We start from the raw sequence: 27,559 nt of genomic DNA, 5'->3' as shown, positions 1-27,559 counted from the left end.
AAGCTCAAGGGTGGAAAAGTATCAGTCTTTCATCTGAGAAGAGAGTCTCTTTCATTTACGAAGAGTCTGTTTAAGAATGGCTTTTGAGAGAATTGGTTTTCAGGGATTGATTTTTTTTTTTGGTACCGGGGATTTAACCTGGGACCTTGTTCTTACAAGGCAGGTGATGGCACCACTGAGCTAAATCTCCAGCCATTTTAGGGATTGATTTTAAAGTGCTCAGCCATCTAAGCACTCAGAGACCATTTAGACCAAGGTTCAGCCATGGTTTATGCTGAAAACAGACATTGATGTTACAATATGATACTAGTTTTACTGGCATGCAGGATATAATAGTTGATGGGCCAGGCACACTCCCTCTGAGATTTCAAAGAAAGGAATGGAAGGCCAGGCAAGATGCCACTGAGAGAATAATCCATAATGCTAGGGAATCAAACCAAAGAGAGATGCAGGGAATGGACTGTCTTCTCAGGAAAGGCTGTCCATGTTGGCTCCAGCTGGAAAGATCATTAGCGTGGGCACTGTCAATTCCATTGGAAATCACATTTTACCACTATTTGAATGCCAGATATGGAATTACAGAATTTCATATTTTCCCTGCTGCATTAAAGTGTTGCTTTTGTTTAATTCTTTTCTATCACTCCATCTTTTCCCCTTTTGAAATGGTAACGTTTACCCTGTACCATTGTACGTTAGGATTGCATAAGCTGTTCTTGATTTTCAGAGTTTCACAGCTGAGAGTTTCTTTTGAGTGACATAAGAGACTTGGACTTTTGAAAAATGCTGAAACTATTAATACTTTGAGGAAAGGATTATTGCAATTCTAATTGTATATAGGACAGTTGTATTTTTTAGGTGGAATTATGAACTTGCCATTGTCTTTCCTTGGATATTATGATTTAAGGAGTTGTGTTTAGGTGTGAAGTTGCAAAGGGGTGAATTGATCATAATTTATCAACTTTTTGGATTAAGAAACACCTAGCAGATTAGTATCGTGGACTCTCGGGTGTGTTTGGATGGGTCATGGAGGTATGGCCTTGGTTACTATATACGGTTCCTCACTCATTCCTCTTTGGTGCTATTTTTCTTCTTTGCTCCCCAGCTGTTAAGAATAAGCATCTTTGCTGTGATATGCACTTCCACCACCATGTTCCTTTCTTGGAGCCAGGAAAGAATGGGCTGAACTCGGACTCAAATTAAACCTCTCCTTTAATTTGTGGGTTTGAGGTGTTGTGTCTTAGTGATGAGGGTAAAAAAAGCTGACTAATGAAGCACATGACTTGTAGAAGATGCATATTAAAATAAACAAATTGGTCATTCATAAGAATCTTTTTTCAAACCTTCTGTCTCAGAAGCTACAGAGTGAAGATTGGTATAAAGCTGCTCACCAGCACACACAGGGAAGTTTGAAAACACTAGGGTTGCTGATCATAGTCTCATGTCTGTGCACATACTTAGTGTTTATAGGTAACCTACATTCTGACTCGTTTTTGGTGTATATCCATTTTGCAAGGAATACTTAAAATGAGGTTTATTCCTTGAGACTTCCCCCATATGGGCTAGACAGAAATGAGGGCAGACAGGTAGATCAACTGCTCTGAGGTGCTCAACAATATGTATATCCTCTTTGAGTCATCAAAGAGATCGTAAAGGGAGGCAAAATTACTCAAAGAAGTGGACTAGATGGGCCTAGGGTCAGAAAAAGAGATTATGTTGGGAAGGATTTTGAGACCCAAGCAAAGGGGAAAGTTTATGGACTCCAGTAGAGTGCCTGTTTATCAAGGCCCGTTTGCCTACTACCAAGACAGTAAACCAAATGGCTGATCCAAAAGAGTAAACAGAATTAGGCCAGACCATTGATTAAATAGATTTAAAAAAATACAATGGATACTTCAGGGCTTAAAAGATGAGAGGAAAATAACTGCCAATAAATCACATAAGACAGCCTTTCCCTCTTACCCAGATATGAATTTTAAAAGGACCTCAAATAAGGAAGGACTTTAAATGATCAACTACTGATCTTGTTGCATCAAGCAGAAGCTATGTTTGTGAAAGAAACTTTATAAATTATTGCATTGTACTAAAATATAGTCCTTCCTGCCATCAGGTACCCATGAGTCAAGGGTTCATGAGAAAGAACAAATGAGTTATAGAGAAATGAAGCAACTTTCTCTTCCTGATATATCTGTGAATGATGTGAGGGATGCTGACCCCGACTGTCCATGGCTTTGCCTCCTGAACACAAACTTGGTGTCTTTGACTGCCATTTTTCACTGATCTAACAAATTATTTTATCATGGCAATTTGTAGACTATGTTAACAAAAACCACAGGTAGTAAAAAATAAATTTGTCACTCACCAGAATCCTCTTTCTAATCTCCTTATTAAATATATCTTCCTGGTCCAGTTTTGTAGAAGAAAGTTTGGTTTAAAATAATGTTTAAAATAAGTCTGTCTCTGCTGGTGGTAATTATCTCAAATACTTTTAACTTGAGTGATTAATTTGCAAACCTCCTTTTTAGCATATCACAAAATGATTGGAAATGGTGAATATTCCCCCTAACTGAATCACATGGGCAATTGTTAAACTACATAGATCATTACTATAAATTATTCATTATCATTAGATTATTTTAAATTACATAAATTACTTATGCAAGGAAAGGGATGGTGTAAGAATAAAAGGAGGTGCAAAACTTTTGAGCCAAATCCAGAAGTGTTAACAATTAAAGAAAATTGATGAAGAGCTGTTGGTGTTAGGAGATGCACCAGACAGTATCATTCCAGGATAGGACAATCATTAGGTTAACAAAAATCTTGACTGATTTAGAAAAATTCATGCTAATTACTGTTTCCTGAACTTATCTTCTGGCAAACAGAGAGGCACTGTTGGAGGGCAGCAATCTCTGGCTTGGAGGAGTTCCAGTGTCAGGGACTGTAGAAGGCAAAGAACACTCTGGAGGTGAGTGAGCCAGTTTAGTGGAATAAAAGCAAAGGATTAATCATTTCAAAGTAAAGAATGGAGGAACCAATGACCACTTGTGACTATAAGAAATTGTTTCACCTGGTGCCCAATTAATATACATAATTATATTTTTTTCTATTAGTTAAAAATATAACTTAAATTAAGAAAATGTTATGATCATTTCATCGTCTCCATTTTTGTTTTTTTTTCTTTGTTTTGGAGTTTTTTCCTAATTAAATAATACATTCATTACAATGAAGCGGTATAGTGCATTTGTCTTTAGAAGAAACTGAAGATGGGGAAAACTGCTTAGTTTATGACCTTCTGTATAAAAATGTGATTTGAGAAATCTCCGAAAGGACTAGTTGAACTAATTACTAACAAAAGATAAGTGTGCACTGATTTCCTTGATCCTGAGGCCTAGGAGCAAGAATAGAGAAGGCTGTGTAGGTTTGAGAAAGTGCCCTAGCTCCAAGCACTAAAAGGACCCACAAGTACTATATTCTGAAAATCAATTTTAGTCCAACAACTAGAAATTAATAATCTCTAATTCCTATATATATATATATATATAGTACAATACAAATTTGTGTGTTTCTTGTGTAAGAATTTATAATCCAACTGCTGTTCTTTCAGTGCAGTGAATCTCCGAGGTAAATGTTAAGCTACCATGAAGCCAGGGCCCATACCTGAGTGATTCATTCTTGTACTCTCAGAGCTTAACAAGTAACACAGATACTGTGGATGAATAAAAAATAAGTGATTGAACATTGAATGACAATCTTGCCCTTGTTCCCTAATTTATGATAAAAATGGCCCCAAACTCATGAAGATTGTTTTGATGGATTCCATCTCACACTTAGCCTTCTAGTTTTCCTTAACACTTATCTAGTAAACATTCAAAAATGTCCTTTCTGGCACTCTCTCAGCTTGAATTCAAGTAAACCAATTCACACAATGAGAAAAATGAGTAAAAGGGCAATGTCATTTTATACTGTGACCCATTGTAAAAGTAACAGAAAAAGAAAAGCCTCTAATTCATGGCATCTCATGACATTTTATGCAGAAAAGAAAAGGGTGACTTTGACAATATAAGAGGAGGGATGAGTTCTTGGAATCATTCCTGCTGATAGTAAATAACGTGGGTGATACAGTCCTAGGGGAGAATTCTCACTGAGAAGGAGCCATGGGTTCTTCCATGATTGTGTGAACCACCAAATTCATAACACTCCTCTCTTCCCACCTCAGAGACCATATGCTTTTGCCACAGCCCAGTGAATTCAGTGCAGTAATTTTGCAAAAGCAGAGCACTGTAAAGAGAAGGATATTTTATTTTAGCTCTTCAATGACCCACATCTGTCCTATTATTAATCCTTTCTCTATCATTCATCTTTGGAGCTTTCAAGAAAAAGCACCAGGCCTTCTACACTTAAGGAGAGAGTAAGATGCAGATTTCTGTTCCGAATTATTTCCTGAGCTTCTTCATTATTTACGGAGATTCCTGAAATGCAAACTACTACTGTTATCAGGAAAAGGCAGATCCCCTGAGCTTTTTATCATTCTGGCTGCAATTTTGCATATTTCCTTTATAACCAGACAGCATACCAAATGAAGCTAGACTCTTTAAAGGGAAAGGAGGCAATTGGAATGTCAATTTTATTTAGTAATATATTGTAAAAACTAAACAGCATATCCGGTTGATGGACAAAATCTATCCTACTGTTAAAGGCAAAACAACTACCTCAAGAGGTACAGTTATGCAGATCTTACTTTTACCTACAGGAAGATATTTAAAAGAGTGAGAGAGACAGAGAACATTAAACCAGAATGCTACATCCAGAATTGTCTGACTGATAAAATTTAGGAGTGTGGGGGACTCAAAAGCAGAGATATCATGTCATATTTGCTTTCTTCTTCTTCAATGAGCCTTTTAGTTTCTTCCACAGACTGTCTTTTCTCTTCAGTTTCTTTTCCATCAAGGATGTCATGGATTCCTTCTTACGAATTTCTCTCACTAAGCCGTGAAAGGCATCATCAATACAGAATCTGAGGGCAGCAGAGGTCTCAAAAAAAGCACAATTATATTCTCTGGCAAGACTCCAGCCTTCTTCTGTAGATACCTAAAGGAAAAATACATGATGTTAAAAAGAGAGGAAGGGAGAGGCTCTGGAATAAAAAACATGTCTTTACTAGAATCTGTGGGCTTTGGTTTCAAGAAAAAAAATGTACAATGTGAGAATTTGTTTCAAGGAAGACACCTAGAATTTCTGATCTGGAAAGACAGATGAGAAATCAGAAGCAAAATGGTGCCATTTTAATAAGTGTTTCTCTACTTTAGCACTTTAGAGCACATGTTTAAAGCTTTGTGATGCTTCTCACGCTGTGGTTCATGAAGTTGTACAGGATCCTCTAGAGATTATAAACTGACTGCAGTGAGGTACCTTGCCCCATTTCTAGTCCTTTTGTATCTACCAGAGCTCTTGGTACCTGTCAGCATTAGAGGTATTAAAGAGTTTAAAATAATGATCAAGGAAATTACTCAAGGTTTAATAATAATTAATTAATATGTGAAAATAAATTATGCACACATATTTGAAGTTTAAATTATGTAAGCATAACTCATGTGAACATTTCTGCTCAAAATTTAGTGTTCCCATAAAGCCTTACAGGATTATCAGTCTGGAATCTGAGGGAGTAGGATTAGAACTCCAATGATTAGACCGCACCATCTACCTATGTTTGATATAAGGGATCACTCAGAAAGAACTACTATTTTAAGCTGTTGACATTTGGTAATTGTAATCGGAGTAGAAAATAGATTTTTAAAAGATATGTCACACCATGTGGCTAGAAAGTGGCTGAGCAGAAGTGAAAAAAATTCTAATAGGTCTATCTGATTCAAAAATACACTATTCACTCTGGTCCATGGTAGATTAGTTTCACCAAGAGCTTTGAAGCAGAGATGAGGAGTTGTCATGTTTTAACCTATAAAGACATTGTCTAGGTTTTGTGCTCTCTCTTTCATCACTGCCGACAAACACACCAATCTTTTTTTTTAATAAGTTCATTTTTATTTTGTAGTGATTAAAATGTAGCTAACTAAAGCTACTAACATTTTGTTTTACCAGTAGTTGAACAAAGTGATAAGTTTACGAAGTAACTTTTCTGCTTGTCATGTTATCACAAATGATAATCTAATGTTTTGACATCATGTAACACGTATTACCAATTATTTTTTGGTCACTTATAAGAATTTGGCCACTTAGAAAGTATTGACAGGTACATCGCATTTATCCACAGAAACATCACATTTCTGATATCATTGTCCATATTAATTAGCTCTCGTTAGGTTACATTTATATGCCAAAAGAGCTTCAATATTTATGTGATTTGAAAACATATTTGTTCTTTACATGAAGTGCTGCTTAGTAGATGGGAGTAGATTCTCACAGCTCTAAAACTCAGGCTGTGGATTGGTTTTAAGTTTGTTCCATTTACCCTGTTAGTCTGCAAATAAAACTTAAAGAGCACTTCCTAACTTGAATATGATGTTTCCATGATGGCAGGTACACAAGAGGCAGAGATAATTTCACCCACATCCTAATGGTCAAAAGACCTATAGAGAAATAAAAGCCACTCAGGCAGGTTGTATACACAGTTCACATTCAAGCATGGCCACAGTGCAAAGGAAACAAAGGAATATGAAAAATAAGACTCAATCACAATCAAGTATTTATAAATGCAGTACCTTCTCCTCTTGAAAAAAAACAGTTTGCCAGAGCTAACTTTTGAAAAATCATTTGCAGTTGCAATTCCTTATATATAAAGATATAGAAAGGATGGAAATTCATACAAAAAGAAAACTGTTATAGTGACATAAACACCAGACAAAGTAGATAGTAAGTAAAAAAAAAAAAGATCATTACTACAATTAAAAGAAAATAGTTTATAATGCTAAAAATATCAGTCTATCAGGGATATGTGGTAGCACATGACTGTATTTCCAGCACTCTGGGAGCCTGAGGCAGAAGGATCACAAAATTGAGTCTAGTCAGGACATCTTAATGACTTCTTAGCAATACCCTGTCTTAAGATTAAAAAAAAAAATGGTTGGGAATGTAGGTCAGAGCCAAGGCCCTAAGTATAATTCAGGACTGAAAAACAATCAGTCTCTCAGGAAGAAAATATATAAATTTATATGAACTCAAAAATATTTCCTGTTTATTTGAAAAAAAGGCCAAAATTATAGTGAAAGATTTTTTAACACATATCTTTTTGCAATTGAAAGAATAAAGAGGGAGAAGATATAAGAATATAGAATCTTTGAACAAAGAATAGCATATACATGTTATTCTATATATATTACATATATAGATACATTTTATATTATATATATATATATATATATATATATATATATCCCCAGTGAGTAATATTTGAACATTTATAGAAATTGACTTCATAGTAAACCAAGTTTCAAAATATTTTAAGGGATAAGTATCACAGCATATTCCCAACACTCGGATTTAATGAGAAAGCTATTAACTTCAGTGGAGAACCTTAAGTTCAGGCAATGGAGCTTTAGTTAAGGAATAGACAAATTAGCTGAACAATGTAACAAAAAACCCAGAAAGAAAACCAACATATATTTGGGAGCTTGATGTATTCTTGATTGGATTTCCGTATCAGTGAGAAATTAAAGGGTCATCAATAGTGTCCCCCATTGCATCATCATTTAGGATTACTTTTGACCAAGAGGCATGGGATTATTTCTTCTAGCACCAGAAGACAATTTTTGAATGGTAGAGTAAAAGTCAGAAAAAAAATTGGAATTAAGTCTTTAGATAATTCTACATATTTAAAAGTACACTTGAAAATTATGTTTATGTATACATGTGTCATACATACATATATATATTCACGTCTTGTATATAATACTTCTTAAATATTAAAATGTAAGCATAATAAATAAATCATTAAAGACATCAAAACTTAGCTAAAAATTTAATGTAATAATTAAACTCAAACTGCAATAAAATTAGAAATCAAAATTCTATGCAGAGCTTCTTAATGGCAAATGATATGTTGAACTGATGATATAACTGAATATTTATAGCAAGTTGTGCTGTATTTAAATCTATGGCTACTCATTACTTTGTTAAATAGTGTAGGAATCATGAATCTTCTATTTCAAATCATGAAATGTGTTTGTATATATTTTAGAATAATTATCAGAATATGAATTCTGTGTTATCTAATTGAGATTGCCTCAATAATTTCCACATTCATTATAATGAACTATAAATGAAAATTAAACTTAGTAAAATATTTGATCTGTTCTATATTTTTAAAAAGTTCTTATTAAGGGCCGGGGATTTAGCTAAGTGGTTCTGCCACCTGCCTCGCAAGCGCAAGGTCTGGAGTTTGATTCCCGGTACCAAAATGAATAAATAAATAAATAAATAAAATAAAAAGTTCTTATTAGATCAGTGACTTGATGTTTTTAATTTTTAAGAAAAATATTAAAGTGAACACATAGTTTTTAAAACAAATTTCTATGTTCCAGTAAAATTTCACCTGATACAATGCAACAAAGAACCCAGAAGAAAAACATAGATATGGGAGCTTGATATATTCTTGGGGTGGCATTCCATCATACCAGTATTAACAAACTATGCATTTGTCATCACTACCTTTGATCTTAAGCCTACATACTACATATCCATTGGAGAACTTGAGTCCAAACATGTATAAAAAATATCCAAATAAACATTAACTGTTACAGATATCTGGGTTTTATGTTTAGTAATTATGGTCAGTTTGAGGCCACAGTTACTAAAATAGTATTAGAGGGAATATTTTTAGGAACCCAACATTCCACTATGGTATTCTGACTGGTTTGGATCCAGAATGTATGTAAAGAAGTAGAAGTTTCCATTAGAGTTAAAAATAAACAAAAATGAAATATTTCAAATGAACAAGTTTAAATATCACAGGTTGTCTTTTATGAAAAGCCCAAAGTCAAAATAATCTAAAGAGCAAAATAAAAGATAGATAATAGAGAAATAGATCTTTTCCAAATGGGAAGGGGAACATGACATGAAGAGGTGGAGGAAATGAAGGAGAGGAGGAAGTAAAAGGAATTAATATGTGTTATTACATGTACCAATTCCCCATGATGAATGTAATCATGTACTGCAATGTGTATTAATAAAAGTTTTTAAAAACCAATTATTTTAATATACCGTATCTATCCAAATTTCAGTTAAATCAAATATTTTAAACCACCAACATTTATCTACATCATATGGTAACTTCTAGGAACTAGAAGGGGATTAAATTTTCTTATTTTTTCAATCAGGAGTTTCACACCCAGAAAGGTTAAAAACTGGTTTAAAATGGTTCAGACTCACACATCTAATTAAGTAACACATCCATCAAGTTCTCTTTTCCATCAAGTATTTTTTCCAGTTCTTCTTTTGTTTTTTTCCATGGGATCTTTTTAGGATTTCTTGTTAGTATTCTATATATATTTAATGGATGATTCTGGTGTAAGGTTTTAGGATGTTTTTTAAAATAGTAAATAAGTGCCATACAGTACTTTATATTGTATTTATATAGAAAACAAATTTTCAAAAAATACTACAAAAGGTGGAATAAACGTTACAAAAGAACTATTTGGGTGGGTTGGGCCAATGGTTGGAGATACCACTTTACCCCTGTGCCCCTCATTGCAGATTGGAGGTTTGTGATTTCATGTGCCACCTGGAGGCTTTAGAAAGCAACAGCAGGAAACAAAAAAAGAAAGAAAAATATTTCATACAGGTAATAGAAAATTTTAATAACCCAAGAGGATCATCTTTTTAATATATATGACCTTTTACACCGAGGAAGATCACTGTGTAATACACCAGGCACTCCCTGACATGCCGTTTTCCATCTGCCAGAGGAGGCATTAACGTGCAGCCACAGCTGCATGGGGCATTGATGAGACCGCTGAGGCACAAGACAAGTGCAGCCTATTCTAGACCAGTCCCAGCTGTTAAGAGGAAGCAACAAACACGCTGGCCAATTAGAGTTCCAATCTCAGCAATTTGCTTACACCGGGAGCTTCTTGGGTCTGTACATCTTTTACCTGAGCTCAATAAAAGCAAAATAAATGGAATTAAATTATTGCTAAGTTGATCAGGGTAATGGTGGTTGCCTAGTAAGCTCTATAGTTCTTAGCAACACAAGTGAAAACTCTGATACTACTGTGCAATATTTGCTAATCTTGATTGAGGAGAAACATAAGTCTCATTCTCCCAGTGGAAGATTTGTAAGCAAAATATCTTCATGTTTAAGTCTATTGGGCACTGGTAAAATGGTTAGTTCATAGAGTGAACTGCTTGGGATTTGCTATATATTGTTTATGTTTCTTTGTGTTTCATGTCATTCTTGCCCTTGGAGCTATTAATTTTCATTATACAACCCATATAATCAATACAACAGGAATTAATTATGCTTTTGTGGGAAAAATTGGGACCAAAATATTTGATTTGTTCCCTTGAATAGAAAGTCACAATTATTCAATTTTAGTGATACTTGATCCTTTCCAGTAAAAGTGTTTTTGATATGTTAACTTTATTTCATCTGAGATAGACTTCTAAGATACCATCTTCCATTGTAAGAACTCAGGCACAATTTCAAATTCTTTAAGTGGTATAAACAAATCAAAGCAAAACATTGGCAACCTTAACCCCATCACCTGCAGTCATACAGGGACCTAGGTCTTGGCACCTCAGGGAGTGGGTATACATGGAGCTCCATTCCAGTGCCTTTGGTTTCTCCAGCTCTCTTTTCTAGGCAGTGGACAAGTCTGGAAGAAGCCCAAGTTGAAGTGGGAAAGAGATGTCTGTTTCATGCTGGCAGGTCCGTTTGATTTCTTAGAGCCCCTTTATCTTGCCTTGTAAAAAAAGGAGAACAAGATCCTTCCTACCCATCTCATTGGTAGGGAAAAGAAAAAGCAGTCTCTGTCTTGATTTCAAGATCCCAGATTCAGCCTGCGGTCTTGAGACAGGGGAGGCCAGGAAACCACACAGGCAACTTGGTCATGGGTTTGTTGGTGATTCTTTAGACTATCACGTATTCTTGACATCTTGGGGGCTACCTAGCTTCTACAGAAATCTTTTCATTCTCTTGTCTATGCATATTGGTTTTGGCTCCCTCTATAATTATTTTTTCTCTTCTTTTACTCATATCTTCAGAGACCAACGCAGACTACTGGTGATCTTGATGGCCTTAAACTTTGCCATGCAATTTGTTACTCAGGATGGCAGTTTATGGACCTTATAATTTGAAGTCATCCCTCATTACTCATGGAGTACTTCTTTCCAGGATGCTCACAGCCACCAGTATCAAAGGATGCTCGTCTCTTATATATAATGGCATAAAACCTGTGCATGTAACCTATGCACACCTTACCATATACTTTAAATTATCTCTAGACTATTTATAACCCTTACCCTGATATAAATACTATATAAAATTTTTTTGAACTCTCTTCTGTAGAGGAAAAATTCAAGAAAAATATGCCTGTAAAATTCACAGATGCAGACAGCCAACTGTTATCAACCAAACTGCAAGATAACTGAGCAGAAACCATATTTTGCACTTCTTGGTAATCTTCATTGTCATTAGCTACAAACATTGCAGGTGACAGATGTTCATTAAATATTTAATTTTGATGATGGTGAAAATGACGTCTCATAAGCTGCCATAAGTGACCACAGAGTTCATTATAATGTGTTCATCAAATTTAAATTCCAGAGGCTAAAATATTATTTCCAAATTTAATTTTTCTATTGTATTGACTTTAGTAATATACTTAAAAGTCTTGCAACGGTGGGTAGGAGTGTGGATTCTGGAATCAGATTTTCAAGATCCATATTCTAGCTATCCATTTTCTAGTCATGGGCTCTTAAGGAATGTCTTAGACTTTCTGTTCTTCAGTTTACATATCTATAAATTTTTTCTTGTAAAATTGATATTAGGATTCAATGAGTTATTCCATAAAAAGCACTTGGCATAGTTCCTGACATACTGTGTATACCCAATAAATGTTACTTTTATGTTTATGACATTTGAAAGGAAGATCAGAGGATATTTTCAACTTCTTTAAATCATACTTTGACCTTGTTAAAATTTTTTTCTAGTTCTCACTGTGATCTACAAATTCACCATGATATGTCCTCTGTCTACTTTCTCAAGCCCAATTAATATCACTCTTCTTCTGTTCTTACATCTACCATATACATCCACATATGTCCACTGCTATCCTCCTGCTCTCAAGGATCCATACGTATTGTTCCCTCCATTTGTAATGTGCTTCCTCCAGTTCTCCGGGCTGTTTTCTTCATGGAACATCACCATGAGGTACTTGGTGGATTATCACCTCCACTGGGCACCTTGCCTAACCATCCTCTTAAAAGTATTCTTGAACCTTCCCAGCAATGCTATTCTATTATTCTGCCTTATTTATTTTGGGCACTCAATTACTCCTTGAAATCATTTCACTAATTTATTTATATATTTATTTTTTTCTCCTTCCAGCACAGATGAAGCTTAGTTATTACAGGAACTGTGTGTGTGTGTGTGTGTGTGTCCTTTGATGGTGTAACTTGTTTCCCAGCATAGTTACTGGCCCTTAGTAGGCCCATAAAATTTGTAGAATAACATCACTGAAACACAGGCTATAGGTCTAAAGCCGGGATTACCATAAATAGAGGAGCTTGTTGTCAATTGGGGCAATTCAAAAATTAAAAGGAAATTTCCAGTCAATGACAGCAACAGAGATAGGGCACTGTATGACATTTATAAGCATGTTTCCCCAGCACATTAGTGGTTCTCAGCTAAAGAAAGGAGACTTAACCTGAATGACAAGTAGTAATTACCCAGGTTAGTAGGTAGGGGAAAGTGGTCAGAGAGGGACTAACAAAGGGCTAGGGGCACTTTCATGGAAGCATCAGTAGTTAATGTTGTTTAGACCAGAGCACAAGGGTGGGAATGAATAAGAGCACAATCAAAAGAAATTATCAAGATTATCTGCCTGATTTACTTAGATCCACCGGAAATGTATTTAGAACTCACTTGATTAATTTAAAAAATTTTATTTTTTGATGTCTATTCTGTGCAAGGAAATGAATAGGTTTCTTTCTCCTGGTTTTCCTGAGTGATATTGATTGAATGGACAGAAAAGCAGGACATAATAAATTAAATGGTGTAGCCAGTGGTTCTGAGGCAAGGGATGGTAATGGCTCTGGGGTAAAGGGTTTAGACTGCTTTGTACAGGAGACATTTGAAGTCTCCTAGGTCTTGTGCTTTTCATCCAAGAAGCTGTGGTGTGCTGAGGGGAAAGGTTGCCATGGCAGCCAGTAGTTGCTATGAAGGGAGAAAAGAGGTTAAAGCTAAATATTTTGCTAACAGCAATGTCTGGCTCCTGTTTTGAATTTTTCTCCAAAGGACTTTACTTTTAAAATGTAATTTTAAAAATTGTAAATTAATAGACAGAGGCAGTGTGAATAATATATATGCAGGAATTGGTATGGGTGAGACTATTTATAGATATATGTGCATGGATAAGGATATCATATATTTGTGCTAGTAAATAAATGTATATATTTGATGCATATTAAGTCAGTGATTATTCTGATCCTTTAAGGAATTAGTTATTATGAATACCTAAGTTTTTCAAGTGGCCATAAAATTTATTCTTTAAGAATTAAAAATGTAATGGTTAATTTATTACTTTAATAAATTTCTATTAGGTAAAAATAGAAAGAAGAAAATTATAGGCGTGCTATATTTGTAACACATACTACAATTATAATTAAGCAATAAATTGTACAACTGTGTAGTATCCGGATCCCTTGGAGAATACAAGACCATGAGAGCAAAGGACATTGAATTCTCCACGGGACCCTAATGCTTTGCACACAAACTTTTCATTGAATGGATGAGTGAATAAATGAATGGAAAGGTGACTCTGGAGGAACTAATTACTATGGCAGAAACTGTCCATCAATAGCTAGAGAACTGAGAAACTGGAATTTCATTTGAAGTACTGAAGGTTTTTAATTTTTTCCATGAAAATGTTCACACAACAAATTTAGAACATCACAAAGGCATGATTACAAATGCTTTCAGTATGTAATATGTGCCCTGCAGAATCTCTAGACAGAAAAATAATAAATGTTATGACTCTTGCTTGGAGTCTGGGGATTATAGTGGCAGATGACACTGATAAGATATAAAGGAAGCCTAAGGCTTCATGAAGTTCTCGGAGTTCCTCCAAGCTCACAATCAACTTGTGTATCAGTTTGAGCCATATTCTGAAAAGGCATGCCATGAAAAGTAACATGAACTTGAACAAAATAAGTTGGATATGATTTCTAATCTTGGCATATACGGAAGGAGAAAACAAACAAGCATTCCTTACTTTCTGAACTTATGGACACAGACATGAGAATTTCTTTGAAAATATATATGCCTGTGCTTTTGGCATCACTATAAATTTAGTTTTCAATCTTAGCAGAGCCATCTTGTCAATCATTTCATTTATTATTAGCAAATATTCTTTAAAATTCCTCATTTAGTTTTTCAAAATCTTCACTTTTTTCTCAGATCTCTGATTCTATTCTTATTTTCACCAGATCCCCTCACCCTTTTACCTCAGTGAGGAAATAAAAATGCATCAAAAAGTATGACTTTAACCTTTTGGTCTATCATGTAGAAATTCATCTGTATCATTAGACATTGCACCCTTTCTAGCCTCAGAAAAAGGAGACGTTGCTGATTTTTGTAGAATCTAATATCTCTCTCTCCTTAGGGCTCTGAGTTCCCTTTTATCTACTTCAATCTTGTACTATTAGTTTCCCTCTGTCTGTTTCATATTTTTAAACAAGGAACAAACTTCCTTTTGAATAGCCCCCTTTTTCTCAGGAAAATATGCAAGTTTCATCATTTTGAGTCCAGTTGTATTCACCTTCCTTTATCTGTCATTCCATTCACCACTAAATGTAGATTACTTAGGACAGTGTTTGTAGATGATTCCACAGAGAAAGGATAGGGCCGGGTCACCGACGTGATTGAAGGAAGGATGCACAAATTTAAAAGACATTGTACATTTATGTACTGGCTTGTTTCAATCACTTTGGAATTGTGCAGTAACATTCCCAATCTGAATCCTGTCCCCCCTCATTCTCCTCACATATTTTGCAAAGATATGAAAACCATTCTTACTGTCAATCTCAAGAGATGCTTTCCACACTCTTAATTTTTATGATATTTGACAAATTGACTACCCCCTTTTCATCAGTTTTCTCTGTTGAGGTGGCCTCCTTCTTTCTTGATTTCCTCATCTTTGTCTAATTAATCTGTGCATATCCTGCATATCCTGCCTAATATCCTGCCATAATCCGTGCATATCCTGCCTAATTATCCTACTCATTCTTTTCAATTATATACACCTAAATTCTGTCCTCAATTTTTACTATCTCTATGCTCAATTGACATTTTTTTCTTATCTCTTCTTAGTCAATTCCATGGACGTAGTCATCATCAGAGTGCTCATGAGTCTCAGACTGATGACTCCAACCCTCACTTCTCAGGAGTTCCTGTGGAAGTTCCATAAGTACTTTCATTATCTGGACTATTTCATTAGTCCAAATGAGACGCTTTGAAGTTCTTTTAGATTCCAAGGTCTCCCACTTTTTTTAACGGAGTCACTCTTTCTCTTTCTACTTCCTATGACCATATGTGCCATTTTCTCTCTCCTTTGCATAGCCATTGACTTAATTTAGGCTATGGCTAGTTTATCCCCTGAAATATTTTTCAACCTTTAAATTCATTTTGCTCAATTTTGCCCTTCTCAATCTGTTAAAAGGAAGGGTGCTACAATATGAAGGCAATTTTTTGCTGTATAATTTAATTTATTTCTATGATTTCACATTATTGGTAATGCAGTGGGTAGCACACATTTATTGCATGTTAATAGTGACATTATTCTTCTAGCTACCACCATAAAGCCAGAACCATTTCTCACTTTGGATAAGTAACTTTGCCTCTAAACTTTAAACTCTTCCCCAAAGTTAGAAGAAAAATAATATCTCTTTCAGAAGGCTCTTATACAGGCTACAGAAGTTCATGCAGTAATATGGTCAATAACATTCCCAAGACATAGAATGTAACGCAGCACTCTGGGTCCTTGAAAGAATACAGGGCATCAGCCGGCTAACATTAAAAGGCTTTGGAATTTCCTTGTGATGATGAATTTTATATGTCCATTTGAGTGAGCTCAGGAATGTCTAAAGAGCAGGCAAATAATCATTTCTGAATGTGTCTTTGAGGATGTTTCCAGAGAAGATTAGCATTAGACTCAGTAGATTAAAGCAAATTGCCCTCATCAATATGTGTGGGCATTATCCAACCCATTGAAAGCCTGGAGAGAACAAAAGGGCAGAGGAAAAATGAATTCTCTCTCTGATTGAGCAGGGACATCCATCTTCTACCCCAAGACATCAACTCTCCAGTGTCTCAGGCAGGTTTGCATTACACGCACGTTTTATGCCTTTGGCTCCCTGGGCTTTAAGACTTTTGCCTTTGGACTGGAATTATATCACCAGCTTTCCTGGGCTGCTAGCTTACAGATGGCAGATTGTGGAACTTCTCAGCCTTCATAATCATCTGAGCCAGTCTTTCACAGTATCTATCTGTTGGTCAATCAATTGAGCTGGTATTGGTTCTATTTCTCTGGAGAACTCTAATACAATCACAAATGAAAAAGACTTCAGGATTGCAATTGCAATAGCTTTAGGAATATCTTAAGTGACCAAGTCATTGCCAATGTCTTTTCCACATATCTATCAATTACTGTCTAGTTTCTGTCACCACACACTTATTACATTTTTCTTATACTTAGAGAAAATTTTGAATTGCAGATTTTTCCTGGGTACCATAGACTCCAAAGTCTGTCTTATAAACTAAATAAACTAAAATAGTTTAAGGATACCTGAATTTACAAGATAATATAGTCCTTTAATATTGCAGTTAGCACTAATATCCAGTTCCTCTTCCTGCTATCTTCCCTTCTCAAAGGCAATAGGGCTGAATAGATTGCACTGGACAAGTGTATTTTGGTGGAAGAAGTAATTCTTGGGCAATCAAGATTGTGTAGGAACGGGGAAGGCAGGACATAGAGGTCTTTTCCTTGTTCCATCAGCAGCTGAGGACTCTAAACATCTGGAGCCAGGACTTTGACTTTGTTAAACTTAGATATTTTTTTAAACTTGTATTTTAAATTTATATTCCTGAAGTTTATTTTATAGTAGTTACATCTGCAAGTACTCATCCCTTTGGAGTTGGAAAATAGTACATGTAGATTCACGTGGCTGCACAGTTGACAGCTTTTAACTGTTGCACGAAACCCCTCTGTGTTCTTGGAACTCCTTCCATTTGTTGCTTCCTAAGCCCAGTTGCCCAGGCAATCCCCAGCTGAATACGATGACCTGCCTCAATGCCTGGACAAACAGCATGCCAGCATCAGGAAGGTAAACTTGACAAGTTTGTTAGGAAGCAATGGCCTAAGACTGCATCTTGGCATTGGTGACACCTGTTTTCACTTCCTCATTCTGGTCATGTCAGAGCACTTGGCAAACAACACTATCTCTTCAGTGACTTATCAGCTCACAGACATTATCTGTGCTTTATTCTCTGCAGATGCAGCTGAGAACACAGGCTGTGGTAGTCAAAAGAGCAGGTCTCACTGAGACACAAAAGAGAAAAAAATATCTTACTTAAGAGGATATTTTCTGAAATCAAATGGACTGGATTCTGTTTCCAGCTTGGACACTTACTAATTTGGTTACTTATTGTCACTAACATTCAATGTCTTCATCTTAAAATTGAGAATAACAAGAGACATGCTTGATACTTGATATAATAGAGAGTCATTTGTTTATTACATATTAAATATAATATTATTTGGAACTTTTTGTGTATTCATTTGATCCATGAATACCTGCATATACAAATCATGCATCCTGATACAATTAAGAAGTCTTATTTTTGTCTTTATGACCACCAGAGGATGGAGTATGATACATTCTATCATCAGATATTCTGATATAGTAGACTCTTATCATATCTATCTTTAGAATTGTTAGCACTCCTTTTGATATATTGAATGAGATGGAAAAACCTTTTTGCTAAAATCATGTCTTTTATTCAAAAGCAATCGCAAGTATGTAAGGTTACTTCTATTTCCTGATTTCAGCAATTTCTCAAGTTTGTTATTCTTTTTTCTCATTCCATGTCTACCTACTTTCTCTTCTTGAATTAACCTTTACATTTTATTTCTAAGAGTAGAGCTGACATTCACCCAGATGCTATCCACTTGTAATCTTCCATACACCTTACCAACTGAAGAATAATTGCCCATTACTGAATGTATCATTACTTCTTCATATACCAGCAACGTGACCTAGTCCTTAAAAGTCAAACCTCTATTGACCTTTGGCTTTGAAGTGAAGTATTAGCTTCACTCTCCACCCACATTTATTAGTCACCTTCCCATCACCCACAGCTTAACGGAGAAAAGATTTATTTACCTCAAATTCCCAGTAGGTTCACTCCATAATTGGCTAGCACTAAGGGAGAAACATCATGGTGGAAGGATATTGGGGATGAAAGCTGCTCAATCCATAAGGGCCATGAAGCAGAGAGAGAAGGGAAGATCCAAGGACACAAATGCACCCTTCTCAGTCATATCCCCAGTGACCCACCTCCGACCAGGTCCCACCTATAGTGTGTTCATCCATGAACTCATCAGTGATTTTATCCAGTGATAAGTGTAGTGTTCTCATGATCCAATCACCTTCAAAAAGCTACACCTTGAAATAAATGAGACTTTTGGGGACATTTGAGATATGAACCATAGCACTAGATATCTTTCCAAGTACCTTATAGGTCAGATGTTCACAAATAGTACTTCTTAAGGGTAGAAACTGTCACATCTGCTTCTTGTTTTAATTCTAAGAATTTAACATGAGCAAGAACTTAATAAATATTTGTTGAATGAATTGAACTCACAAATCCACAGTATCTCACAGTATCACTAACATCATCCTCTTATCTTCAGGCTTGTGAAAGGATTGCCTGGAACATTTCCTACTAACCCTCTTATTCCACTAAGTATGTGCCATCTCTGTGAAAGCTATGAAGTATTAACATAAATAATTAAAACAAAAGCTCACTTACCAAGCTAATTTGTGATTCAGTCTTATTTAGTTTATAGTGTTTACTTGCTAGCTGATTTGAGAAATTTGAGAGTCCATTTATCGAACTACCTTGAAAAGTCATTATTGTCTTAATATTTAGGGGCATTCTATCTAGCCTTTATCAGTTTGCTTCCCTGAGCCTAAATTTTCTTCTCATTGGGGGTTTGGAATATCCATTAATTTTGCCATTAGTTTCTGTATCTGATACTTGGGATGCATAATGAATGCATTTGCAAATTAGTGGGGTGAAGATTCTGCAATTATACAGGCAATTAATAATCTGGTTGTATCAGAAGAAAGAAAAATCTTCCAAAATCGTACATCCAATAGCAAGAAATGGATATAATGCCAGTGCCTAAGCTGTAAGTATATGTAGATAGAATCATTTCAGAAGAGTAATGCAAATGACTCGATTCATGGACAATTTAAGGACAGCAAACTTTAACTTTGAATATGTCTTCATCTTCTCTAAGACCAGTTGACATACAACCTGTCTTCATGAAAAAGGAAATATTTACTGTCTCCAAAGGTATTTTACAACATTAAAATTCTGTTTGTGGCTTTTGTAAACCTCCCCTGGAAAATTACAAGTGAGATTAAAAGAAACTCTGACAGCTTGGGGAGGAATTGATAGATGACCTGCCATATTTAAGACAGCCGACTTTCTGCTAAGGTCAGCCCTCACATACTGAGAGGACAAAAACAAAATATTAGGCCTGGGGAGAGCAGAGAGACTGAAAGAACAAAGCATGTCAATATCTATGATCTCCAGCCCTAACCTAAGGGAAAGAGTATTCTTTTATGTCCATGTCTATAAATAGAAACATAAAGGCATAGTTGCATTTTTTATTTTTATGTAGACTCACAAATATGTGTGAAAACATAGTAAAATATTTGTATTATATGGTAGGTGTAGGTATATGTATATAATCTCAGAGGGTAAGAAAATAGAATGGTTATTCCTCACTACTGACTTAGCCTTACAGATTTCAGCTGCTCACCCTCACTAGCTAAACTACTTGAGTTTGTGTATTTACTTTTGTGAATGAGTTTGTCAAAATGATACTGGGATTGGCCAAAATAGGTTTACAAGGAGAATTATCATTAACAAAATCATCCAAATCCAGATTTCAAGTCCCAGTACTGGTCTTGAAGTAACTTAGCAATAAATTGTCCACTAGGTACCTGAGCCTGCCAAACACTAGACCTTAGAAGTTGAAGGTTTCCATAGATACTTCTCCTAGGACAGGTAAAATGATAGCTTTTCAGAAGCTCTTTGCACAAGCACAATGGCTGGAGTTTCAGAGGAGTTTAGCCTAATTAGTTACCAACTGGACATGGGTTTTTATGAATGACTTCCAAAGGCCACTTTAATTAAAGAACAGAAAGAGATGAAAAGGTGGAAGGCAGTAAAAATTTAAAATTCACATGTGATTTTATTGATCCTCTCATACTATTGATTGACTCCCTTTCACCTAATACCCAGATGTCTGGTTTTCATGAATAAGCTATTTTTTAAAAATTGAAAATGGGTTAAATTGGATTCTGTAGACATTTCAATTATAGACATTTATTAATTTTGCCAACCTAGAAACTTTCCTCTCCCTTTTGGATATATATTTCAAATTTTCTTTGGACAATTAACCTTTTGCATTTCTCATTTTGCTGGCTTTCATAGGACTGACTCTATTTTTGGCTCTGAAGTACACAGGTAGCCCAAACATGGCTATCAGAATGCTTCTTCTCTCTCTGCCCAAGTGTTGGTTGAGAGGTTAGAGTGAGACTTCTCTGGAAATTTTGCTGGCATGCTTGGGAATAGCAACATTCCTTGATAGGAGGGGCTACGTTTGTAAGCGTCTCCCTAAAAATGAAGTCAGTAAAAAGGTAAGAAAAACAAAGAGAAAGAAACTGTGAAACTCGTTATACCTGAAGCCAAGTGGTTCTAAGTTATAGAAGACAATATATATTTTTGTTGTTGTTATTTTTGTTTTTCTTCCAACTAGCATATGTGAAGTTCTGTAGCAGCTGAATGGGTTTTAACTAATGTAATTGTCAATTTTTTATTTCAGCGATATTACACAGTGATGTAAAACATTACCTGAGACTCCTTTCTAGTCCCCTGTGTTTGCAAAGTGGTATAGGGATTACTTTGGAAACATTCCATAGCTGAAAGCAAAGCAGAAAAATTTCAAATGGCCAAGTTTAAAAGGATCCTAATTCTTGGTGCTTGATCCCATTTTGCATCAAATTGCAAGGACTAGTTAGATATCATCTAAAACATAAACATTTTAAAACAGTCTGAAAGGAAAACAATTAGAAATAATTTTGGCACATCGGTCATTAGTGAACAGATTACTGTCACTTTCCTTTCCCATCCCTTGTGACTCAGAGAGGGACTATATCTGTGACAGCTTATGGAACATGATGATGGCTATAAGAAAGGCTTCCTATTTCCTAGATAAACACTGGATATTTTCTGAACTGCAAGTTAATCCCCAGTATTTAAATTCACTGGACTCTGACAAATAGACCTTAGAGAAAGGGTAGAGTGGCATGGTGAGTAGGGAGACTATGGCTGAGGTTTCCGCAGATCCAAAGCGGTCCTGGCTATGATTTTTAGGTTTCCATATGGTGTAGGTCAGCATTGGAGAGAAAGTGAATTTTCTGGCTGGCTACCCTGAGATTGCCCAAAAAAGTCAAGGATTAGTGTCTGGGGAGTAGGGAGAGATAGCTGATGAACCATCCCAAGGGAACAGCATTGTCAGCATTTGCAATCTTTTGGGTCCCTAGGCTCTGAATGTCAAAGACAAGCTGATAGGGTATCACCAGAAGAAAAGTCACAATGATCTAGAAGCAGAGTTTCCTCTAAGAACAGAAGTAGATAAAAATCCTTCTCCATATCCCCCTTCCCTGCTACACACACATACTCATGCAACTTCAACAGTGAGAAAAGGTTCATGGGAGGGGCAAAGAGAGAATGAGAGAAGGGGATTAACATTTGTTCCCCATGGTTTCTGTCTCAGTTCTAGTTCTGTGAAAGCTCAGCCCAACTTCTTAAAGATAAAACTCTGAACTGATCAATAACTGATAATAAAATTTAGTCTAAGTTAAACATTTATCTGAAATAATTCCTCCCTCATACATGAACAATGCAGTTGTAGAAAACATTGCCTTAACCTTTTAAGTAAGGCACAAATAAGAAAAATCGATACACCATCCTTTGTACCCTTTTGATGGCTGTCAGTCCATGTATGATGTGTCTACATGATATTTATTGTAGCTCCACAAAGATATAAATAGCTGTAATAGGGTCACTAAATAGTGGTGATAAAAGGAAGCAAATGTTGCTTCTTCAGTTGCAAAGAAGAGGATTGGTTAAAGACTTAGGAATTGAAGAGAAGTTAGAAGTTATCCAGTGACAGCACTTGGGAACTCTAAAAGTTAAATGACTCACTAGAGGTCATACAGCAAATTAACAACAGAGCTAACACAAGGCCTCAGATTTTCTAACCCTATGTTCAATGTTGATGTGATTCTGTAATGACATACTGTTTCCTCTGCCTCCAGAACTACTTAAGATCATTTCCTTTGGATGTGGAAAATACCTTAGACAGATATAAACTTGTGCATGGTCTTCAACTGCAGAGTCTTTTGATCCATCATATAACAGTAACTTCTCCCTGAATTTACAGTCTTCCATTTCAAACATGAACCTCTTGCTTAACCATAAGATTTCTCTAAACAGCATCCAAAATTCTCTAACCTTTTTTTTTGTTTTAATACAGTCATGTGACAAACTTCTAGCCCTTTTGGGAGTATTTAGGCTCTGATTGTGATATCATGACAGAATAAAAAAATATGTATATTTAATCTCTGCCCCCAGTTCTGGCAAAGAGACCCTAAATCTTTTAATTTTCTAAGTAGTAAAGGTTCTAGTTTCATCTTTTATTATGATGCTTGGTCTTTGACCTTGGTTCCTGTTATGGAGTTCCTAAATTCTTGGAAATTTCTTGAGCAATTAAAAAATATCTTTTGTTCTAATGAAGCAATTTGTGATAGGCTCTTGAATGGGTGGGGACTGGTCATCCCCAGAAAGGCCAAATCATGAATAGAAGCTCAGATTGTTCAACTATACTACCTATTTACTTCAAAGAGAAGAGGAGGTAGTTGGAAATGATGATTTTCATTACTTTTACAAAGTACTTTTTACATGTTGCTGCCACAGCTAGATCTGGACACCATGAAGAGCCATGGGGTGGGAGAAGGGTCAGAAATGGAAACCAACTGTGTGTATTTAAAATTCTCCTCTGGTAGGGAGTGGTGGCACACACTTGCAATCCCAGCACTGGGGAGGCTGAGGCAGGAAGATCACTGTCAGTTCCAGGCCAGCCAGGGCTGCATAGTGAGTTCAAGTCCAGCCTGAACTACACACCAAGACCCTGGCTCAAAAAGCAAGAAAAAATTCTTCTCCAGTTTGAGAGAACTTACCCTCTAGGGAGAAACAAGCCTTAAGCAGTATTAAAAAGACCCATTTCTTTACTCCTTGTAAATATCTATTCATATGCAAGGAAAAGTAAAATTGCTTCTAACCCCCTTCTGTGCAAGGCAAACACTAAATACTGGTGTGTACCTAATAAATATTTATGCCCATGGAAATAATATAAAAGCCATTAAAACTTTGGTATTTATGAACTGATCATGAGGTTTGATGTAGAACTGATGTCTCTGAGTCACTGAAAGAATCAGATTGAAAGGAAATCAATTCAAACCAAGAGCAATGGAAGGGAGCTTTTCATGTATGCTTGGAATACATGATAGAAATAGAGCAGTAGCTTTAGGAAACAACTTAAAGTAAGAGTATCAGAAATATAAGCTTATGAATGGGAAAATACTTGCTTTTCTTGATCTTGGATGTGGCAAGCTGATATATTAATAGTAGTGAGCTTTAATAGACCGAAATATGCCCTTCTTTAACCAAAATGTTTTATTTGGGGCCAGATTTGTACTACATGCTGAGTGAGCAATATCAGGTATAGATGCTGTCCTCAGTGAGACTACATTATGGCAGTAAAATATACAGTAATTTTTCAATTTAATATAAAAAGCAACTATGATAAGTGTTATAAAGTATAAATACATGAAGCATTGTTGAATATAAAAATTTGAATATATTCAAGTGAAATAAGTAAGAAGGATGCAATGAGTGAACCGAGATGGCAGAAGAGTTGACATTAACTATACTCACCACATCTCTTCATACTCTATAAGCCCAGTACTTCCAATAGTTCATTTGTTACAATCGTCATTACTTAAAATGACTTGCAGAAATATATCACCCTCTCTCTTTTAACTTGTTTTTTCTGTAACTTAGAAGTGCTGCACAAAAGACTGTGGAAAAATTTGGATCTGCCGTGAATGAGAATCTTGGAATTGACAGTTTTACCAATGTTGTGAAACGAAATTAATCAGCGTCACCAGGAGCCAGTAAGTTAACATTGCCTTTAAACAGAATTAAAGTTAGTTTCAAACTCATGAACACTAATTGAAAGAAACAATTCAGACCACTTACAAAATATTTTCTCTGTACAGAATCTCAATTCAAGACAAGTTTTACTTTAAAGTCTATATATTTAAACAAAGTGGTGGTTTCTTGTTTGTGTGTGTATATTTGTCTATCATTCAGCTTTTTCTTCTTTTTTATTAGGACATGTTTTCAGTACATAGTGATTGCATTCACTGTGCAGATTTGGTGCAGGTACATAGAACTACTTAATTATTTTTTATTTCCTTCCTCTCCCTTCAAAACTTGGTCCTCTTCCCTTTTGAAAAATTTCTATATCCTTGTTTCCTATTATCTATCTTTTATTTTGCTCTTTATTATACTTTGGGTTTTCCATATAAGATAAACCATGTGAGTCTGATTTGTTTCCCTTAACACTATGGTCTCGAGATGCATCCAATTTCCTACAAAAGACTCAAATTTATTCTTCTTTATGGCAGAGTTGTATATCATTCTGTATAAATACAAGGTTTTCTTTATCTGTTCATCTGTTGATGGACACATAGATTGCTTCCAAGCTTCAGCTCTTGTGAGTTTTGCTGCTATAAACATGTGTATGTATGCATTACTATAATATGATGTGTTTAACTCTTTTGGTAAGATAGTTAAAGAGGAACAGCTGTGAGGAATGGAATTTCTATTTTCAATTCTTTGAGGAATCTCATATTGATTTCTATAGTGGTTACACTATTTCACATTCCTGGAAATATTCTTACCAATATTCCCACTAACCTTTTCCCCTACAATTTCACCAGAATTTGTTATTATTTGAATTCTTAATGATGATTTCTTTCTGGAGTAAGATGAACTCAGTGTTGTTTTAATTTGCCTTTCTCTAATGACTATAGATGTTGAACAATTTTTCATGTAGTATTTATTGGCCATTTGTACTTCTTCTGAGAATTGTCTACCCATTTCAGTTGCCCAATTTTTCATTGAGTCTTTTATTTTTGGAGGGGTTCTCATTTTTTAAAAAAATTTTATGTGTTCTAGATATTAGGCTTCTATCCGAGGTATAGCTGGCAAAGTTCCCACTTCTGTATGTCATCTTTTCATGCTGTTGGTTGTTCTCTTTGCTATACAGCTTTTTAAAATTAGATATGATCACGTTTGTTGATTCTTTTTTTTGGTACCAGGGAGCAAACTCTGGACCTTGTGCTTTCAAGCAGGCAGCGGCACCACTGAGCTAAATACCCAGCCCTGTTGATTCTTGATGTTTTCTTTTGTAATTGAGATTCTGCTCAGAAAGTCCTTGCCTATGCCCACATCTTCAAGAGTTTTACCTATTTTATCATCTAGCAGATTAAGTGTTTCTGTTTTAATATTTAAGTCTTTGATGGATTTTTATTCTACTTTAGTAGATGGTGCAAGATATGTGTCTAGATTCAATATTCTGCATGAGTACTTCTAGTTTTCCTAATACCATTTGTTAAAGAAGCTATATTTCCTCCAGCATATGTTTTTGGCCTCTCAAATAGATGAATATTCCAGGGCTTATTTCTGCATCATTTATTCTGTTCTACCGATCCACATGTCTGTTTTTGTGCCACTGCCATGCTTTTTTGATTATTGTAGCTTTGTAATATCTCTTGACATCTGATATTTTGATGCCCCCTGCTCTTATTGTCCAGAATTGCTTTTGCTATAATTGGTCTCTTATGGTTCCATATGAATTTTAGGGTTGTTTTCTCTAGTCCTGTGAGGCATGCTGTTGGTATTTTGATTAAGATTGCATTAAATCTGAATATCATTTTTGAGAGTATGGTCACTTTGACAATATCAGTGTTTCTTCCACAGGAACAGGAGATTCCTTCCAATTTCTGATGTCCTCTTCAATCTCTTTTTCCATAATACAACAGTTCTCATTGTAACAATCACTTCCTTGTTTAGGTTAATTCCTAAGTATTTAATTTTTGTGATGCTTTTGCAAATGATGTTGTTTTCCTATTTTTTTCTCAGTGGGTTTATTATTGGTGTACAGAAATATTACTGTTCCTAGCGTTTTGATTTTGTAACCCCATACATTGATGAATTTGGTTATAAATTCTAGGAGTCTTTTGGCAGAACTTTTTGGGTCTTTTATGTAAAGGATCATGTAACTTCAAATGATGATAGTTTGACTCTTCTATATGTATCCCTTTTATTTTTTTCCCTTGGCTCATTGTTCTGGCTAATGTTTTTAATTCTGTATTGAACAGGAATGGTAATAGTGCACATCCTTGTCTTCTTGATTTTAGAAGAAAGCTTTTAGTTTCCCCCCATTCAATATGATGTTGAGTGTTGGTTTTTCATAAGTGGCTTTTATCAGATTGAGATAAGGTCCTTCTATTTGTATTTTCATCAAGTTTATTTTTTATCATGAATGTATGTTGTATTTTGTCAAAAGCTTTTGCTGCATCAATTGAGATGATCATATGATTTTTGTTCTTACTTCTGTTTATGTGATATACCATATTTATTGATTTGAATATATTGAAACATCCTTATATTTCTGGGACGAAGCCTATTTTGTCATGATATATCATCTTTTTGTTGATTTGTTGCACTCCATCAACATTTTTCATGAGGAGTTTTGTGTTTGTGTTCACTAAAGAGATTGAACTGTAGTTTTCTTTTTTAATTAGGTTCTTGTCTGGTCTTAGGATCAGGGTAATGCTAGCTTCAAGGAATTACTTTGGGAATACTCCTTTTCTTTCAATTTCATTAAAAAGATAGAGGAAT

General features: G+C 35.3%; 1 protein-coding gene and 1 long non-coding RNA gene across 3 annotated transcripts in view; one reads left to right on the top strand and one right to left on the bottom strand.

The window, feature by feature from the left end:
• LOC147830109 (uncharacterized) overlaps nt 1-27,559 on the top strand; it is a 67,475-nt gene that overhangs the window by 37,370 nt on the left and 2,546 nt on the right. The window contains exon 2 of the long non-coding RNA XR_015443903.1: nt 24,650-24,762. This is a non-coding gene — a long non-coding RNA (uncharacterized LOC147830109). The remainder of the gene's footprint in view (nt 1-24,649; nt 24,763-27,559) is intronic.
• Nucleotides 3,809-27,559, bottom strand: part of Rit2 (Ras like without CAAX 2) — a 339,988-nt gene continuing 316,237 nt past the window's right edge. The window contains exon 5 of one of the 2 annotated variants that reach the window (XM_021236725.2): nt 3,809-5,085. In XM_021236725.2, coding sequence (XP_021092384.1) covers nt 4,858-5,085 — 228 coding nt within the window. In that variant the 3' untranslated portion in view covers nt 3,809-4,857. The remainder of the gene's footprint in view (nt 5,086-27,559) is intronic. The other variant, XM_004855252.3, reaches the window with a different exon arrangement.

Source organism: Heterocephalus glaber, unplaced genomic scaffold, assembly GCF_053883595.1.
Source record: "Heterocephalus glaber isolate CG9 unplaced genomic scaffold, H.glaber_assembly_v1.0 deba00000331, whole genome shotgun sequence".
Lineage (NCBI taxonomy): Eukaryota > Metazoa > Chordata > Mammalia > Rodentia > Bathyergidae > Heterocephalus > Heterocephalus glaber.
The sequence above is the reverse complement of the archived record's forward strand: the minus strand, read 5'-3'. Positions and strand labels throughout refer to the sequence as shown.